General features: G+C 37.2%; 1 protein-coding gene across 1 annotated transcript; it reads right to left on the bottom strand.

Moving 5' to 3' along the window:
• Nucleotides 1-817: 817 nt before the first annotated feature.
• Nucleotides 818-9,772, bottom strand: Rbm11 (RNA binding motif protein 11). Its single transcript, XM_028874773.2, has 5 exons — nucleotides 9,600-9,772; nucleotides 5,854-6,016; nucleotides 4,151-4,223; nucleotides 3,584-3,680; nucleotides 818-2,145 (listed from the first exon to the last, which is right to left on the bottom strand). Exons 1-5 carry the CDS (start codon nucleotides 9,693-9,695, stop codon nucleotides 1,867-1,869), a joined length of 708 nt encoding a protein of 235 aa, XP_028730606.1. The 5' UTR covers nucleotides 9,696-9,772; the 3' UTR covers nucleotides 818-1,866.
• Nucleotides 9,773-20,242: the final 10,470 nt, after the last annotated feature.

The following is a 20,242-nucleotide window of genomic DNA, read 5'->3' on the forward strand; positions in this document are numbered from 1 at the left end:
GACACTTTTCTCTGCTATGCCACTGCTTGGTATATTAAAAATTAATTAAATTATTGAATTGAGATTGTATAAAATTTCATTTTTAGGTTATAAATTTGTTCTTGTATTTGAAATAGATTATGAGATTGGAGGACAAAAACTGGGAAAGGAATCCCTGTGAAACAAAGTCTACTAACAGTTCTTCATCTAAATACATAGCATTTGGAAAACCGACAACTTAAAATTTTGATGTTGTACTAAATATTAGCACTTAAAGGCATGTTTATAAAGATGTTTTATAATCTTTAACAAAGAAAGACACCACAGTGAAAGTGACTTTGCTAGCTGAATGGCTGACTAGCTGAAAATTGATGCTGAGTTAATTTTCTGTCTCTGATGGAAGAGTTAAAGAACATTTCCCAATTGGAACATGTTAGATCATGTACTGCTTCAACCTGACTTTCTTACACATGTCGATCTTAGTTGCTAAGAAGCAATCTTATACATGGCTCTGTTACTGTGCCAATCACATTGGCCTAGTTTATGTCCACAGTAAATTACACATTGAGAGGAAAATTAAAAACAATGAATTTAAAGATGTTACTATCTAATTATGAAAGAATAAATTTTGCCTTGGCCATGATTCCAAATTGCCAAAATATGGGTTTAAAAGACAAATAATGCTTTCACATTTGAATATTGAAGAATGTAAAAACCAGTTAAAGTTCCATGCAGCTGACTTAGGTTTTCATATTGATCAGATAGAAATAGGCTTGTATTTGTTATATCTGCCACTGTCTTGTATACTTATTATTACCAAGAGTGAAAATTCAGTTACTTGTCTGGTGAAACATATTTTTATTCTTTTAAATAAACAATACTTATGAAAAAGTAAACAACATGCAAAAGTAACATCCATGTGTAGTTCTTCTTATTGATCTGAGTAGATAAATCTAAGTGAGTTTGCTCAATTCTTTCAACTAGCTTTAATAAATACATGATTCTCATAATTTTGGTTAATGCTGAATAAAATTGACATACACCATTCATTTTGCATGTAGTCCATTTATCTTGTAAAATAAATGAATTAAAAATATAGACCTGGAAGTAGGCACTAAATAGATGATGATACAACATCATTCTATACACAGGCCAATCATGGCAATTTACACATCTGCTGTATATATTTCCACCCTTACTGACAGAGGTGGACAGTGGATACTGACATCATCAACTGATTTTTTTTTTTCACTATAAATCATAAATGAGATGTAAAGAATTAGGTCAAATACAATCATGAAAAGAGGGAATATCATGTGGCCCTCCCTTTAAGCATACCATAGTTGTCTTTCCTTTGGTATTACAGTCATGGTCATGTGAAATCAGCCCTGCTAGGGATGCTCAGAGATATCACATTTAGGCATAAAAAGAAAGTGTCAGTTACAAAGGGAACTGCAGCCTCCTCACTATGTATCCATTAGACCACGTTGTTTTTAAATATTCCCATTCGTTCTCCCAGCGATCTATATCTGAGGCCAGCCCACTTGTGGTTGGAAGCCTTAGGCGAGACTCTAGGGAGAGCATTGTGGTTAACCCTCAAGGTTCAGAGAGCGGCTTTAGAACTTGGTCGAATTTCATCCTCACCTCTAAAAATAAGATGATGTAAAGTATATTCTTCTTGACAATGGGCCAAAAATAACCTTGCAAATACAAAAGTAGTACATTATATTATTGTTTAAAGGCTTTTATCATTCAGGGCAAAAACTGAACAGCAAATCACAGAGTCATATTTTCATATGTGTTTAAAAAAAAAAGACAAGATGGCCAAGAAATGGGTCATTTGGTACAACAGATTTTTTTTAGAGTTGACCGCAGTGCAGATATATTTCACTGGTATTTCTTCTTCCTTTTGCATTTCTGGTGTTTCTGGCTCCCTTCATTCCCTCTCTTGTCTTCTGAGCTACTGTCGGTGTCGCTGGCTTGCCTTTCCCTCTTTCGTTTGTTCCTCTGATAAAGGTCAGTGTCACTTGGTTGCTGGTGAGTCCACTCGTAGGAGCTGGGTCCAGCCTCGAGGTTTAAGGAGTGCGATCCAGATGCACTGTTGGGAAGGGACGCTGTCATGTCGTAGAAAGGAGGCTGCAACATTGGACTGTGCATGTGCCAGTGCTGTGAAGAGAAGACAGGCATGAACACACACTCAAAATGCAGAGAGAAAGGTAACAACTCCCAGGCCCTTGCAGACAGCAGTAGTGGGCCGAGCTGGACCTGGGTACAGCGACTGTATTGTACAGGGGTGGTGGGCATTGCTTCATCTGGGTAACAGGAAGCGGAAAGATCAAAGGTGCCACATAGTTTACTGCCGCATGGATTAGCAGTGTCCAGAAGAAATAGTATGCAAAAATACATAGGTAGTTTGCAAACACAATATAAACGGAAAAAATAAATAGATAAAACAGTATATTTATTTATCCCAAATCATATTCAGACAATTGTCATTTAACACCTTTACCAGTTAAGGAGTTTTTTGTTTTGTTTTGTTTTTTTCCAGAGCTGGAATATTGTGCCCAGGGCCTTGCTCTTGCCACACAGGCACTCTACCACCGAGGTACATCCCCAGGGAGATAAGTCTGCTTTTATTTTCAGGGGGGAGCCTTTTCAAATAGTCACAGTTTATCCTACTTGGAAGCGAAACCATCACTGAAGTTATTTGATTTGATGTAGACTTACATAAAATTTCTAACAGAAAAATTTCTAACTACCATGTTCTATTTTCTTAAAATATACATAGAAACTTCCCAATATGTGGTACACATACTGATTTTAAATTTGAATGAAAATTAAAAGCTTCAAATGAAGCTGAGAGTTCCCACGTTGTAAAAAGACATAGTTGTCACTTTTTTAGGTCAAGAAATGCTTCTTGTGTTTTAACAAATTAGCTGAAATTTCTGACTATTCTAATCAGAGGATAGGATTACCATGAGACAATCTTCCCATGCAAGCTCAGCTGGACCATATATATATATATGTTATTCATAACAGCTTCTGAATAAAAACAAACAAACAGAAACAGAACAACAAAGTTAAATCTCATACCTGTCATTAATAAACCTGTGGTGTGTAGAGTAATATCCCAGAACTTACATTTTTTACTTAAAAAACAAAGAGTTGTGAGGAAAATATTCTAAAATCAAAAACCACAATTAAGATTTCTAGGCTATAGCCAAACTATGGAGACCTTTAAACAGCAGTTCCTTCTAGTAAATGAGAACTTTAAAGTGGCTTTTTAGACAAAATACTTAAATGTGATTGACGGCCACACATACGAATATTACACACTAGGAGAAAATCTCCATTCCTAAGAACATCTTTGGCAATGGTCACTCTCTGGGGATGTGGGATTCAAGGGTTACTTGGTTACTACTGTCATCGCTATCAACTGTCTGTTACAGCTGAGCACTGAGGTCTTCCACACAGGATTTCTCATGACCATGTCTGAGCATGTGCTGGGCCATAGTCTGCACTGATGCCAGGTTCAGATTTCAACATCAAATATTAAGGATGGTGTTTGTAATTGTACACTGAAACAAATGCATTTCACACGTACCGTTTTCTGAAAGAAAAAATATTCTTGAGGTAAAGCAGCATTCGCAATTGGGAAAAAGTGCATGGGAAATGAAGATCTGCCCAGCATTTCATCATTCCTTTGCAAAAGAAGAGAAACAAGGACATCTTAAATTTCCAAGGTACAAAGGTCATTTTCTCATGAAAAAAAAATGACAGCCTTATGTAAGTAGAAGAAAAGAGTTTTCTGGTAGCCTTTAAGAATAAATGCTTGGAACAAATCCACATAATGTATTATTTCACAGATGACATGGTATTACATTAATTTCTTAGTTATAAAGTATTGAATCTACAATATTTAGAATCACATTTGGCTTTCTATCAGGAACATCTTAGATTATGTAATATTTGATAAAAGAAAACACTCAGATATGAACATAACAAAGCAAATGCCTTGCACTCACTAAGAGGACATCAGTTTTATATAGATAGAAAAGCAATTTAACTAAATGTTATGTGCCTTGACTGCTGTGTTAATAATATACTTGTTGATATCTGACAAATTAAGAGAATAAAGCCCATATTTATTCAAAAACATGCATTTGATTACCTGAAGCTGTGTGAGTTTATCTTAACACAGCTCTCAAAACTTTGGCTAGCTGGTTCAGAAGAGCGAGAACTACCTTTAATGAGACAGAATTAAAGAAAATAAAATAGAGAAGAAACATTATTTCATGACACAATTACTTGGAGTTTGAACATTCTAGCATTAGCTCAAAAAGTCATCTAAAACCCCAAATCTGAATGATAGATCAGCATTTGAGAGACTGAGGCAGGAGGATCCAGAGTTACAGGTTAGCTTGAGATATATATATAGTGAGACCCTGTTATATAAAAACCAAACAAAGACAAATATAAAACCCTACCTTTTTAGCATTCAAAATTCTGTCCTAGTTAAGACATATGCACATAAAACTTATATCTCGATGCACATTTACAGATTTTCTACAGGATTATAAATGACTTAATGGAAACTGAACTGTGTCCAAAAGCCATAGACAGATATGAAGATTATTACACAGGCATGGGACTATGTGAGATATACAATGTTGTTTTATTGCACATTACTATAAATTAAAAGTGCCACACTATCACTGACACTTGCTTCCAGAGTACAAAATATGAGTTCCCTAATCATGGATAAAAGCCAACTCAACTTTACACAAAATGCATCAGAACATAACATATCCAAAATTATTCTACCAGTTGGTAGAAAGGTGGGGGGGGGCAAAGAAAAAGGCAGAGGCAACTTTCCTTTTGCAAGAAGACATGGCTTTTGTTACTGTTGACTTTAGTAGATCAATAATAATACTAATACATCAATAAGCCAGCACCATCCTGGGTAGGCCTCAGAGTTACATAGATACCCTCTATCAGTCCTTTCTCAGGCTGCAAACATTCTTTGTACTTCTTGTTCATAGATGACTATTTCATGATGTGTATAACAGATGTCTTTTAAATTTTAAATTCAGGCCCTAGCAATGTTCATGGAATGGTTTCCCAAGAAAGACTAATTGAGAAGGACTTTCTTCGAGATAACAGGTACTTGAGCATTGTCAACAAGGTAAAACAGCCTCGCTATATAAAATTTAGTTATTTGTTTTTAATTTGTGTAGATTTTCACTTTCACGTTGCTAGCAACCTTTATTGGTACTTCTTGCTTGGTTCTGAAATAGAACTTTTAAAAGTTTTGATACAGAAGAGAGAAGTTTGTTTTGGTAATTTGGTAGGTAATAGCAATTAATTACACATTAAAAATTAGATATGTACCCATAACAACAGTGATGACAGAGACACTTTTTATTGTCCTATATTATATAGAATACAAAATGATCAAGCCCTTGAGAATGGTACCAACAAGAAAGCACATTTTGAAGACTGATGGGTGACAGAACTTACCAGATACTGCAAAAAATTGATAGTTCTGATAGAGAATTTTTTATTGTCCTACACCAGAGGTTCTTAACCTGTGGGTCAAGAACCCTTTGGGAGGTCACATATAAGATATCCTGCATATCAGATATTTACATTACAATTCATAACAGTAGCAAAACTACGGTTATGAAGTAGTAATGAAATAATTTTATGCTTGGGGGGGGTCATCACAACATGAGGAGCTGTATTCAAGGGTCACAGCATTTGGAAGGTTGAGAACCACTACCCTATATTATATAGAAAACAAAATGCTTATGCCCCAGAGCATAGCAGTAGTAATAAAGCACACGTTGAAGACTGATCAGGGACAGAACTTACCAAACCGATACTGCACATTAATTGGTCTTCCATACAAACGAATTCCATTCAGCAAAGCTATGGCATAAGACACAGATTCAGGATGCTTGAAGCAGACAAAACCAAAGGACTTCGGCTTTCCATCTCTATCTTTGCAAAGAGTCACTTTGGTTAGTGGCCCGGCCTGTAAGAAACTAAAATTATTTTCTCATAAATCCAAAGATTTTTGTTTTTACACTAAGATAAATTAAACAAATTCAAGTTTGACTACAGTCAAAGAACAGTCATAAATAACTCCACATATAATGCATCTTCCCAATAAACAACACAGCTACTTACTTATGCAACCTTTCTTTTTTTTTCTTTTCTTTAAATAATTTATTTATGTTTATTTTATGTGCATTGGCGTTTTGTCTGCATGTATGTCTGTGTGAGGGTTCTCTGGAACTGGAGTTACAGACAGTTGTGAGCTGCCATGTGGGTGCTGGGAATTGAACACAGTTCCTCTGGAAGAGCAGTCAGTGCTCTTAACCACTGAGTCATCTCTCCAGCCCCCTTACGCAACCTTTCTAGCTTATCAAAAACATTTATGGAAAAGGAACTTATAGGGTGTAGTTTAAAGATTACAAAGAAAGAAAGACTATCTTTATTTTCGGCTTTACAAATCAACTTAGAGAATATTTGAAGCTCAGGTTAAGACAGGACGACCTCTCTGCACATATTAGCCGTACTCAACTGAAAAGTAAATTGTAATGAGAAAAACCATATTGGTTGAGCTGCCTGCTGTCAAGAAGGACGGCAACATGACAAGATGGACTCATTTTTCCTGCTAAGGAACTGCAAAAGTCTAGGGTGTTGGCTCAGTGGGGAGAAGTGCCACCACTTCAGTGTGAGGACTTGAGTTTAAGTCAGCAGAATGAAAATTGCCAGAATCTAGAGGATAAGCCAGCCTGGGGTATACAACAGAAAACAGGTCTCAAACAGAGGGAAACTCAAGGACCAACTTAAGTGTTCTCTGACCTCCACAATCACGGACATGAATGCTTGTACACACACACACACACACACACACACACACACACACACACACACACACACACGTGTGTGCGCTCATATGTACACATACCTGCATATACTCCAGTGTTTCTAGGAGAAACTAAATCTATTATGCATTTTGATTCAGTAACACTGCTTCATAAATATGCCCAAAGGAAATCTATCTGATTATGTTTAAGATCTGGTAGACTAGGTAAGCTATTCATAAGAGTGAACAATTTAAAAAGTGGAAACTAGAAGTATTCCATGGTGACTTCTTAAAACAACATAAAGTACCACAAATTTTAAGTTGCAGAATGTGCAGCTACAAAAACTGTAGTGGGTAAAACAAAGCAAGGAAACAAAGCTAAATATTAGAGAACAGTGTTAATCACATCTGGGGAAAAATACATAAATTAATTATCTCCATCATTGTAGGTTATGTTCACAAGACTGGAACTGACTTAGAGCTGTATACTTTAATAATTATTTTTCTCTGCAGGCTTGGGTAAATATACTCATAGTTGCCTTTTATCCATAAGAAGGTACTGCCATGCTTACAACAGTGCTGTACCTTGGATTTTAGTCTTTCTTCTCTGAATGCTTTGCCTGGGGATTAGCTCGTACTCCCTTTCTCTGAACAGGAGGAAGTTAGGGAAACGATTTCCCCATGGCTGCCTCTCTATGAAGACAGCTTCCTGAGATGCTGTGTCATGGAACTTCACACTCAATATATTTGAAACTGCAATCATTGTCTTTCTCCTACTCTAAATCCCTAATATTTCCTGGTAAAAAGGACAAAAATATATTTGAATTTAAAAAAGGATATTGAGAAATTTGAAATAGATTATAAAAAATTTATATAGTAATAAAGGAATTATTCTGTGTTCTAGTTTTTATTTTCTTCTACTAACATTATAGTATGCAGTGGCATACAAAGACAAGATTTACTTATAAACCTAAGCCCAATTATTTCCTGAGTGCTGGCAGCTGAGCCTAGTAGATTGTGAATGTAGGGCAAATGCTAATCACTGACCCACACTCCCAGTTCTTCTATAATAGTTTTAAAGGTAAAATTCAACTGGCTTTTCTGAAATCAATAATTACATAACTTTCTTTTAAAGTCAGAAGGAGACATTTTCAGGGCAGCTGAAATGGGGTTTTGCTCCTTGCTCCTATTTCTGATGTTACATCTTTCAAATGATCCTTTACATTAGCAGACTCTCCATAGGCAAAGTGAAAACATAGGTTTACTACTCGACCCATTAAACAGGATCTAAATTTTAATCAAGGGGGAAAAGGAAGTCATAAAAGAAGTAAGGAGCTCCTATATATTGCCTGTCCTATACACACAACTGCTGTGGACCTCGCTCTTTCTGACTAGATAGCTCAGGTGTCAGAGGATTCGCAATCCCACAAACCATCACTCCTCAAGGTCTCCCTTGGAGGCTCAAGAGGAAAGCTTTCTGGAGAGCTAAGCTGACTCCTTTTCCCAACAGTGATTTTCAAACCCTATTGGGTCTTAAAATAATGATGTTTTTAGAGGGAAAACTTTAAAATGGCAATGGATAAAGATAAAAATCTTAAATATATGATTTTAAATAATAAAAATGTTAATGTTTAAAAGGAGAGCTCTCTATGGGTAGCAAAGGCATGCTTTACTAGAATTTAGAGACAAAGTAAGTACTTTAAGTATTATTTAAAACAAACAAACAAAAAATCCTTCCATGGCCAGTATCCAAACTTCATTCTCCATATGCATCTCTGTTATTGTGTCCCTGAGAATTTTCTCTTATTTTGAAAGTTCAAGTCACTCTTGATTTCTTTTTATTATTCTATTAGTAATAATATTATTAATATTATTACCAATAACGATAGTCCTATTAGTAGCAGTCAACAGCACTGGCTGTAGCTGTTTTATTGAGCTAAGTTTATTTCTGGCAATTATATTACATTTCAGACACTATTACTCCCATTTGACATTATAGGGCATCACAAACTGAGACTCAAATATTGATTACCCCGTCACCCCCGCCCCTCCCCGTCACACTGCTGTGGACCTCAGCGCTCTGTCAACAGCTTTTGCATACTATTTACCTGTCTGCTTTGCAGATTGGCATAAATCATGGAAAACAGTTTGGATTTCCCCCCTTAAAGCCTCCTGTCAGCACTTGAGTTTGCTCCATCATTCTGAGTCATTAACCAACTAGGTGAGAGGCTGAAGACGCCCCTCTCTGGCAAGTGTGTTTACCAATTCTCATAAAAGCTCCCTAAGGAGCAGGACCAGGGAGCCCAGCAGTTAGTCATGGAGAATTGATTGCCTAGCATTTCAGTAATCACTTGTATGATTCTAGAATAAACCGCTCTCCCCATCAAAAGGCTTGGGACAAAGGGTAATGGCCAGGGACGGGTACCATTTTTTTTTTTCAGATGGGACGTAAGGGTGCTTACTACCCCATGAGGACAGGGACGGGGTTGTATTGTGTTCCCGCAGCCCATCCAGGGCCCGCAGGGGCTCGGGGAGCCCTCACTAGGGGGCTGGCAGACTGGAGGGCAGGGCTGGGAGGTCGTGGCCCACCCGGGGGCTGCAGAGGAGGCGGGGACAGAGAAGCCACTCATCCCCCGGAACGAGCACTTGTGTGTGCCCAAGTGAAGGAAGGGAGACCCGAGCTCCGCTGGGGCGGGGTCCCGGGGCTCCACAGCCGCCGCCCGGCCTTCCCCGCGGACGGTACCTGAAGGAACAGCTCGTAAAGAATCTCTTCCCGTACTCGGGCCTCTAAATTGCCCACAAACACGGTCCTGTCAGCCTCCTCCTGAGCCGGGAACATCCCTGCAGTCCCCGCAGCCAGGGAGAGGTGGAGGCGGGGGGCGGGGGACGGAGGCGATGCCGAGGCCCCGCCCCCTCGCTCCGCTTTCCTGCGCGGCCCCGAGAGAGGGCAGCAGCCGAGCCGCCGGAGCCGGGCGCGCGCCGGGGGCGGGGTGGCCACGCCCCTCCGCTCCCTCTCCCCCCCCCCCCCCGCCGCGGGAACCGCCCACCACCCCGCCAGCCCCGCCCCCATCTGGCTAGAGACCCCTGCGACTGGCCCGAGGGCTTCACCTGCACACTTGGCACACAGTACCTCTTGTCTCTTCCTGAACGAGATTAAAGATTAATTTTAGTTCTTTTTTGCAAGCTATATTTGCAATAAAATGACTAGAAAGGTGATTTAAGATGGACTCTAACTTCAGTATAGATAAGCTTAGAGTAGTGTGAAAAGTTAATTTGCCTCTAAAGAGTAAATGGGTAGATCACTAACATGGTGGTAAATTTGTTATTGTTAAAGTACAATCTAAAGAAACATCTACCTGCATAGATATTGTTAGCAGAGAGAGCTAAACTGAACATTTATTTGTCCTTTAAGTGATCCCAAGACAGGTCTTTGAAAAATATTATGTGGGCTCTGAAAGGCTACTGAACTCAAGAAAACACCGTGTATCAATGAATCATTGGAAAATGACTACCAAGGACCCTCAAATCGTCCTGGAAAGATCATTCAGTAATCAGATCACGACTTGGTCTTTATTTGGTAGAGAGATGGGAATTTATGAGACCTGCTTCTGCTTGGTTGATTGATCAGAAAACTCTTTTCTAAAGAAAAGGAAATAGTTGGGGAACTCTTACAGAAATGTTTAACTTCCTTAGCCATGAGGGACATGCAAATTAAAACTACTTTGAGATTTCATCTTAACACAGACAACAGGGCCAGGATCAATCAGACAAATGACAGAACATGCTGGCAAAGATGTGGGTAAAGGGGAACACTAATCCGTTGCTTGTGGGAGTCCAAACTGTCTCAGCCACTATGGAAATCAGTGTGGCAGTTTCTTAGGAAGATCTGCCTCAAGATCCAGCTATACTCCCAGGAACATACCCAAAGTACCCTACATCCTGCTACGACATCATCCATGTACATTGCTGCTCTATTCATAATGGATAGAAACTGGAAACAGTCTAGGTGTCCATCAACTGATGAATAGATAATAAAAATGTGGCACATTTATAAAATAGAACATTATTCTGCTGCTAGATGTGAAATTAGGAAGTGTCCAGCTAAATAGATGGAACTAGAAGCAATCACCCTGAGTGAGGTAACACACACACACACACACACACACACACACACACACAAATAAATTAAAAAAAAAAAAAAACCCAAGGAGACTCACATACACAAAAACAAATGTTTCCTATTGTGTGTTTTCTCTCATGTGGGGATGTTAGTTTTCAAGCTATCAATATGTATGCTACAACCTGAATAATCACAGAGACATATACTTATTATGGAGCCAGAAGGAAGAGAGAATATTCCAAGGAAAGCAAAATAGAATATGGTGTTATCACGAGAGATAAAGGAGAAACCAGAATAGGAGTGCTAAATGGGTAAGGGGAAAGAGCAGAGTGAAGAGGAAGTAGGGGAATGCTGAAAGCATTTGAAAAACCCATGGGAACCTACTACTGTAGAACCTTTCAAAATATATACATACATATATGAAAGAAATTTATATAGAGTCACCAGTTAATAGGAGAGATAATACTCCAGCTAGACATCTTCTGCCACCAAGTAAAACTCCCAGGTCCAGGGATGGATTACAGCTTATTGAGTCATTGGCCACAGGGATCTGTCTCTACCTGTCACCCCAAATAGCATTTGCCAAGGCTATTGGTTGTTCTTCACAGCTTGATGGTTAGATCCTATTGCTGAAGACAACATTTACCTCATCAAACACACAGAAGTTGAGCTGTTTCCCCCCTGGAAGCTTCACCCTTCCCGAATAGGATTCATGGTGCTGGAACTTGCTCTGTAGAGTAAGGAAAAAGGTAATCATCAATATTACCCAACTATAAACCCTGGGACCTATGACAGTGAACTGCCCACAAGATATACTGGTACAAGAGTGGCACAAGACAGAGTGGCAGGCATCGTGAGTCAGGTGGTCTATGGCGGACTGAGCACGGCTGGCACCTGGGACCATAGACAACGATAAGCACCAAGAACTCGACTGGATAGCTTATAGACCTACTTTTATTTTGCAACTCTCTGACTCTGAATGACATATTGTTATTACCCATAGATCAGCGCCTCACTCAGTCTTTACCAGAGAAACTTTCTCTTCCAGTAGATGGGAGTTAACACAGAGACCCACAACTGGACCATGTGCAGAGTGAGTGACTTGACAGCAGTCAGTCCTAACGGGGATGTCTTCAAAAGCCCCTCCCATTGAGGCTCAGAGATGGATGAGGGAGAAAGAATTGTAAGAGCCAAAGATGGCGGATAGCTCCAAGCCAACAGCAGCATCTGTATACCACAGGAGTGACAAACAGGAAATCACAGAGACTGTCGCAGCATGCAATGGACCTGCGCAGGTCTGAGCTAGATGGGATCCCAGCACTGAGAGGGAGAAGTTGACATGGCCTTCCACCTAACCAGGCAGCAATCTGTGATTAATACCTGCTAGCAAAGGGAAATTCAGTTTTCTCGAATGTAGTTGTCACTGCTGTATCAGCCACACTCCAGGGCAGGCCCCATGCCCAAGGGTAATTGTCCAACACAAAACAAACTCCCTTTTTGTGGGCTTTTTCATGGGCTTTTTCTTTGGTTTTGGCATTTTTTGTCATACTTGCTTTTTAATTTATTTTTTAGTTTTTGTTGATATACACGTATGCATACATACATACATACACACACACAAACACTTACACACTATATGGAAAGATGGATAGATAGATAGATAGATAGATAGATAGATAGATAGATAGATAGATAGATAGATAACATGAAGTTGGGTGGGTAGGGAGCTGGAGAAGATCTGGGAGGAGTTGGAGGAAGAGAAAACATCATCAAACTATATTGCATAAAAGTATTTTAATAAAAAGATACATTTCAAGAAAGCTTCATTTCTTCTCTAACTCTGACATATTTAGTTGTGTGAGTTGGGCAAATAACTTGACTTTGGAATTCAGATTGTTTCTAAGGAATGGATTGGATCAAATGAATTATTTCATCCAGTATTTAGTTTTTGAATTGCTTCTTAGGTGTCAGGAACTGTTTTTAGTCCCTGGAACAAAGGTCACTATAGAAATCTGGGTAGTTGGAGAGACAGGCTTTATCTAGATAATGCAGGTTCCAGTAGCTTTAGTAGTTCCCTTGGTATTACTTCTCAAGTCTATAAATATTGTTTCTTTCTTTCTTTCTTTCTTTCTTTCTTTCTTTCTTTCTTTCTTTCTTTCTTTCTTTCTTTCTTTCTTCCTTCCTTCCTTTCTTTCTTTCTCTCTTTCTTTCCTTTATTCTCAAAATAAATACAGTACAGCAAGAGGGTAAGAGAAGTAAGTGCACACACGATCAGCACTTGAAACTTTCCAGTCTTTGTAGATCTCTTACATATTTATATGTATTTACTTAATAAATCTAATACAAACCAAGATCTTTTCTCCTTAACATTTAACAAACTCAGACAAAAAATTCATTATTTATCCTATTTTGGTGAGTCAAATACAAAATTGTAAACAATATACAAAAATCCAGTCCAGTGTAAGATATTTAAAACAAGTGGTTTGTTTTTAAAAGAAGATTTAATAATATACCCTTTTATCATATCCATATTCTCTCTCTTTTCTGAAGTAGATTAAAAAATCTACCTTTTATCTTATCATTTCCATATCTTCTCTTTTTTCCTTTTAGAGTAGATTCAATAATTTACCCTTTTATCTATTATCTATATATCTTTTTTTCAGAGTAGATTCAATGATCTACCTCATATCTATAACCTCTTTTTTCTTTTTCTTCTTCTAAACAAAAACCCTGAATCTAATCTCCTTGTTTAGTTTTTTTTCCTGACGATTAACAATTAACAACTTGTAACCAACCATTGTAAACAATGACAATATCCATAACTCAAACAACCAAACCATCCACCCACCTCTTGGGAATGTGGGCATCATTTTCTTAAAATTACTTCCTGTTTTCTGGGGGTGAAGACATCTTTAGGGGATTCTGAAAAGAAAATTTTGGGTTAATTGTCAAGTTCTGGGAGAGGTAGCTGTATCATTTGTTGTCCAGTCTCTGAATAATGCAAAGGTGCAGGGCTTATCTCAAGTCCTTGCTCGAATACTCTGTGAGGCTGGATCATCTCAGCTAGCCATCTCAAAATTGTCCTGAGTAGTTTGTAGTCCAAAGCTGATCTTTTGGTGGTGTTAATCAACTTAATAGTTTTATCATAGTCCATGTGGAATTGTCAATTGTTTTGGAGTCCCACCATCCTTTGTAGATTTCAAAGTTGCTGTTGTGTGGTCATGGTTCCCTGCAGACTTTTTTTTTTTTGCCTCCACTGTGGTTTGGAGCAATCACAGTCTGATAAATGTCTGTCTCTCAGAATCACAAACTGACCTTTGCCGATGCTTTCTTGTAACATGATGGTCCTCTGTGATTGTTCTCTGAACAAGCAGCGGTAAACCCTTCATCCCAGGTAGCAGCATCGCCATCACCAACAACATGCTGAGAAGCAGCATGTAGCTCAGAGTAGAAGCCACCACCTCCATGGTCCTGCCACTACTGTTTGTGGCCCAGCCCTGGCTGCAGCTTTTCCTCAGCAAGCCCCCCAGGCTGGCCTCAAACTGGGGATCCTCCTGCTTCTGTCTCCTTTAGCAAATCCTACCAGCATGCACCACCACAACTGGCCTCATGCACCTTGGGCCTGAGCTGGGGCCCTCAAGGCACAGGCAAGTAGCTTTTTCGTAAATTCGTTCCCCACAAGTTGGGCACCAGATGTAACATGAATCTCAAAAGGTCTTATTAATAAAAATAGAACCCAGAGCCAGGTATTGGGGGTAAATGCTGGAAGATCAGAGAGACAGAACAAGCCACAGCTAACATCTCACCAACTTTTCAGCTGATCTTGTATTCTCAAACTGGAAGCCTCTGAGTCCTTATCCAAATGGATCTCAGCTGAACTGCTGCTAAAAGCCTAAAAGCTAAAAGAGTTTCTAGGTCCCAGTCCTCATGCCTTAATATACATTTCTGCTTCCTGCCATAACTTCCTGAGATTAAACGCATGTGTCTTTCCCAAGCAAGACATGAGATCTCAAGTGCTGAGATTAAAGGTATGTGTCACCATGCCTGGTTGCTTCCAGTGTGGCTTTGAACTCACAGAGATCCAGATGGATCTCTGCCTCCAGAAGGCTAGGATTAAAGGAGTGTGTGCCACCATTTTCTGGCCTCTATGTCTATCTAGTGGCTGTTCTGTTTTCTGACCCCAGATAAGTTTATTAAGTTACACAATATATTGGGGGGGGGACACACAATATCACCACATCCTAATCAGATCCTGACACACCTGTGACATATAATGAATACCTATTGAAAAGGTACCTCTCGAAAAAAGAAGCATCTCTACAGTGCATCTTCAACAACTAAGTCTATGGATATCAGACAGCACTTAGTAAAAGTTATGTAAATGAATGTACAGATGAATGAATTAATGAATGGAAACACTTGGTAATGGAAGTTTTCTACAACCATGAATTATAATATGTATACACTATTTAATCTTCACACTACACATAATTCGAGAAATTCCTTCTTGTTAGACATTTATAGTTTCCATTTGGGTGCTACTGTAATGATTCTGAGATGAACACTTTGTTCTCATAATTTTGTGCATGTGTGATTTTATTATGGCACGGAAAGAACTTGTAGTTCTGTAGCAATGTCCTTTGGATGTTTAATTGCTGAGTCAGATGCTAACATTTTTTTTAAAATTCTTTTTATGTTTTTAACAGTATCTTGTCACTGTCTGGCCTCAAACTTGAAATGTAGCCATGGTTGATCTTAAACTTCTTTTGTGCCCGTCTCTTCCTCCTCCTAATTGCAAGGTTTACAGTGGACCACAGTCATATGCATTTATGTGGTATTAGGATCAAACCTAGAGTCTGGCACATGTTCTTGGTACATACTCTACTAATAGAACTACCTCCCAGCCTTTGTTAAATATTTTAAACAGAATTTATATAAATTAAATAAAAATTTTCTGCCAAAGTACATTCTGAAAAGTGGTCTACTAAATAAATATTACTTAGCCATTATAATTACTGTTCAAGTGCTTAGAAGCATTCCTGTTGCACAGAGATCCATTAACCATACATGTTTATAAATTATCATCAACACAACCTGCTCTGTGACATTGCTTATTTTTTACATGTATCTATAAGGTTCTCCCTCTCATATAGTATGTCTGAGCAGGAATAAAATAAATACACAGATATTAATAAAACCTATTGGCATACTTCATATTATATTATCATCTGCTGATGTTTTACTAGGCATTAATAACCCAATGTTCTCATGTTGAAAGCAAGAAAATTATATGATAATAAAGGGATGACATTTCATATTTTGAAACTCTGCTAAATACTGTACTATCTGAAACCAAAAACTCATATGATGGGGTCAGAATGATAGCAATGAAAATATTAATATAAGATACTTTCACTTTACAAGAACAGAAACAAAAGTGTAAATTCAGGCTGTGGTGGTACACACCTTTAATCCCAGCACTCTCAAGCAGAGGTAGGTAGAACTCTATGAGTTAGATGTCAGCCTGGTCTGTAGAGCTAGTTCCAGGACAGCCAACACTACACAGAGAAAAAAAGAGTCTCAAGAAAATATAAATTGTGTCTTTAGGAAAGAGTTTTCTTCTAGTCTATTAAGTATAATCTTTTTAAAACCATGTTTTTCATGTACTGCATACACTGTGTTCCTCCCTTCCCAAATAACATAGCTATTCACTTTTCTTTTCTTTTCTTTTCTTTTCTTTTTCTTTTTGAGATACAGCTATTAACAGCTGAGTGTGGTGGGGGTGTCTACATTCTTTCATTGCCACAAAACAAAATATAGTGAATTCATTCCTAAAAACAGTCTCAATAAAACTCCTAAAGATCAAACACTTCAAATTAATGAGGGCTTATCAGCAGTCACGTGTCCCAATTTCAAAATAAGTATCCCATGTTTGGGCATTTCTAAAGCGTATCTCCAGACTTCAGAATAGTGTCTGTTAATCGATGTAAATCGAACAGTCCATTTTTACTGTATCATTGAAGCTTTCCCAAGGCATTTTTTTCTAAAAGGAATTTTGTTTTGAAGTTGTGATCTGCGTATGTAGAACAACTACTGCTTATTCTTGCTTTCTCAACATTCTTTCTGGGAAAGAAAATAAGAGGAAAACTAAAACAAGCACATGAAGAGAAAACCAGTAATAATTTTTAAATGTTTGTCATATTAAAAACAAAAATATTTTTCCTTTTCAAATTTTAGCTCCAAGAGACAAGCTAGAATCTAACATTTAAAATAGCCACTATCTTTTAGATGCATAATGACATACACATGAAAAGCTGGACAGCTTCATGGGTGTGGATTTTGTTATTGATTTGTACCTCTGTGAAGAACTTAGTTTGTAATCAAAATGATGATAAAACAAAACTTTCCCCGACTTTCTATTTCTGGTATTCTAGTAACATTTTTTTTTTAAAGTATGCTTTCCATAAATATACCCTCCCATGCCACTTCTGAAATCCTGAGGTTAAGGAGTAAAGACGTCTACAATTAGGTTTCCCACTCCCTTAAATCCTACTTGCGTAGCTGAACATTTGTGAGTTATTACAGAGTCTCCGGCTTAAGCATGATCTCCTAACACAAGCCAGTAGGAGACAGTCCCACTCCCTCACCTTTTGCAGATGGGGGAGGAGCAAAAGTCATTTTTACAGGAAAGCTCACCCGACAGAGACCAGCCTATCCACCCAGAACCTTAATGAATTACAGAATTTCTTTTTGGTGAATCCCAGTGTTTCTTTTACAGTTTCTGATTCCAAATGAGAATATACATTTTCCTGTGTTTGATGTGCTGGTTACGATTTGGTAAGATGTTTGTTAATCACTTATCATTTAAATGCCTGTAAAATAGTTAATATGATTTGTATTCTGTTATGCCATTGTAGTGTGAAAAATTTGCTGATTATGGTTTTTATACCAAACCAGATTGCTTTTAAGAGGGTTATGTTTGTGCACTTATATAGATGTGCATGTGTTTGCTAAACCGGAGCTCTATGTTGTATTCATTTGTCTGAAGATTAGAAGCTAGAGAAGAAATATTCAAAGAGGGAATAAGTAGAAACATTCAAGATAAGAAGTAACTAAGCAGTAAGAATTAATTCAAGGTCTGAAAATTATGACTTACTATAAATCTTGCTTTCATGTTTGAAGAAAATTATTGAATAGGTAATTTACCAGTTGCAAAGGAAAATTATCAATACAGAAGGACTTTTCTTTTTCTTGTTTCACATAATGAAAGTTCCAAATGGTCTAATGGTTGTAAGTGAGAACTGTTGATAATAGTAATAAAGCTTACTAATGTTAGTAATGTGACTTTCTGCTTTATGGATGAATGTCTTGTTCTAGCCTGGAGGAAAATGTCTTATTGGTCATGGTTGAACAAGCCATTCTACCTTCTGAAAACAGTAGCAAATTCATAAGTCGAGATAAATAATAGCCCTTTGGTGAATTTTGTGAAAGATTATTTTCTTTTTGTCTTAAATATCTTTTATAAATTCATGACTATGCACTCTACAAACCATAAAACACCAAGTAGAAATTAATATTTTGCTTTTATTTTCAGTTGAGTATTTGAACTAATCACAGTTTTTGGAAGCATTTGAGAATCTAGGCAATAGTGCATAGTTTATATTGTAAATTTTACTTACTGGGATGATCTTTTATAAAGACATTTTAAGTTTGTGATTCGTGGTATCAGCATCTTGACTTGAAAGCTAGAGAAATTTGAACCAGACTTAGTTATCCTCTAATATCATAGTTCATAGTTATTTTGATATCATAGTTAGCACGCTTTGACACAGATGTTCAGAGATTATTGTTTGGACTAGAATTAGCCAGTTTCCTAAGTTTTCAACAGGAAAAATGGAGTTATAATTGTTAAATATTTTTGTTTCTTTCAAAAGTTTGGCTCATTTCTGATGATTACTAAATTAGAATATCAAAACTTTTAGATATTAACAACAAACATGAAATAAATAAAGATTTTTATAATCTAAAAGATGTTTTGTTAACACATGTAGACTTAAGTTTCTTTCATTTAAAAACAATCTCCAATCAATTAGGAGATTTTGCTGGATTTTCAGTAGCCTATTCCTTTTAATTATCTTCTGTTCTGCTTGTACACATTTTGCCTTTCTATGCTATCTATAGTTGGTCTTTCTTGTCAACACTGAACATCATTGATAAAGTCTGCTCTCTACAAAAGGAAAAATATTCCAGGAAACTAAAATGAGTAAAACATTTAAAAAGTATTTATAGACTACAAGACAAGTAGAAGGTAGCTAAACATATTGTATAAAGAAATTTATCTACATGTGTATTCAAATTATATGCACGTGTATTTTTATTGTAGTTGTTAATGGCTAAATTTGCAGTTTAGGGTTGTTTCTGTTATAAGGATAGGAAAATATTGTTTCTGTAGTAAGGTTAGGAAAATATTTCTGTTAGGAGCTAGATAATAAATAGTTGAAGTTTTGTGGATCAATAGCGTCAATGATGTGTCTTTTCAGCTCTGCTATCTGACTTTGAATGAAACTTTAGGCTCAATGAAAACAGAACAGTGTGGGTCTGTTCACAAAGCTTTATTCAATTTATCGAATTAGTTATAATTTTTAAATATCACAAAATTAACATTTTATCTTTTACATTCATATAAAATTAAGAAGTTGACAGAGATGCTTTTAAGAATTAGAACATGACTGCAGTTGTGACTCCTGTTCCAGGGGATCTGACATCGTTACAGAGACATACATACAGGCAAAACACCAAATGCACATAAAATATAAATAAATAATTAATTTTAAAAATATGATGTTATTCTTCGATTACTAACCAAATTTTACTTTCATGACATAGTTTGTGAATTCCTGTGTTTTAGTCCTGTGGGAGACATATTGAAGACAGGTTAATTCATTTCTTCTTTTCCATGTCATAGCTGAGAAAATTGAGACATAGAGATTTGGAGTCTTTTTTTTTCCTCTAAAACTATAGACCTTGCCCTATGCTGTATAGTTTAAATAAGAATTTGGTTAAAATGTAAATTATTTTTGTTAATTTAAATTTTTTAGTATTGCATGCATAAGTACTATATTTAAATAAGTTCCACCACATCGTCTCTCCTTTTATATCCCTCCTTTATATCTACTAGCTCACTCATTGAGAACTGCAATTCTTCATTTGAATAAGGAACCCATTCATGATTGCACTTCCAAGAAGCGCTGTGTAAATTTTAATAG

Source organism: Peromyscus leucopus, chromosome 12 (assembly GCF_004664715.2).
Source record: "Peromyscus leucopus breed LL Stock chromosome 12, UCI_PerLeu_2.1, whole genome shotgun sequence".
In the NCBI taxonomy this organism is placed as follows: Eukaryota; Metazoa; Chordata; class Mammalia; order Rodentia; family Cricetidae; genus Peromyscus; species Peromyscus leucopus.

Excerpts from the sequence above, each read along its gene's own strand:
- Rbm11 (XM_028874773.2), bottom strand. The coding sequence starts at position 9,695 with ATGTTCCCGGCTCAGGAGGAGGCTGACAGGACCGTGTTTGTGGGCAAT. Across the intron at positions 6,017-9,599 it reads TTTACGAGCTGTTCCTTCAG|GCCGGGCCACTAACCAAAGT; the intron begins GTACCGTCCGCG and ends AGTTTCTTACAG. Across the intron at positions 2,146-3,583 it reads ATTTTTTCTTTCAGAAAACG|CACTGGCACATGCACAGTCC; the intron begins GTACGTGTGAAA and ends TTCTCTTCACAG.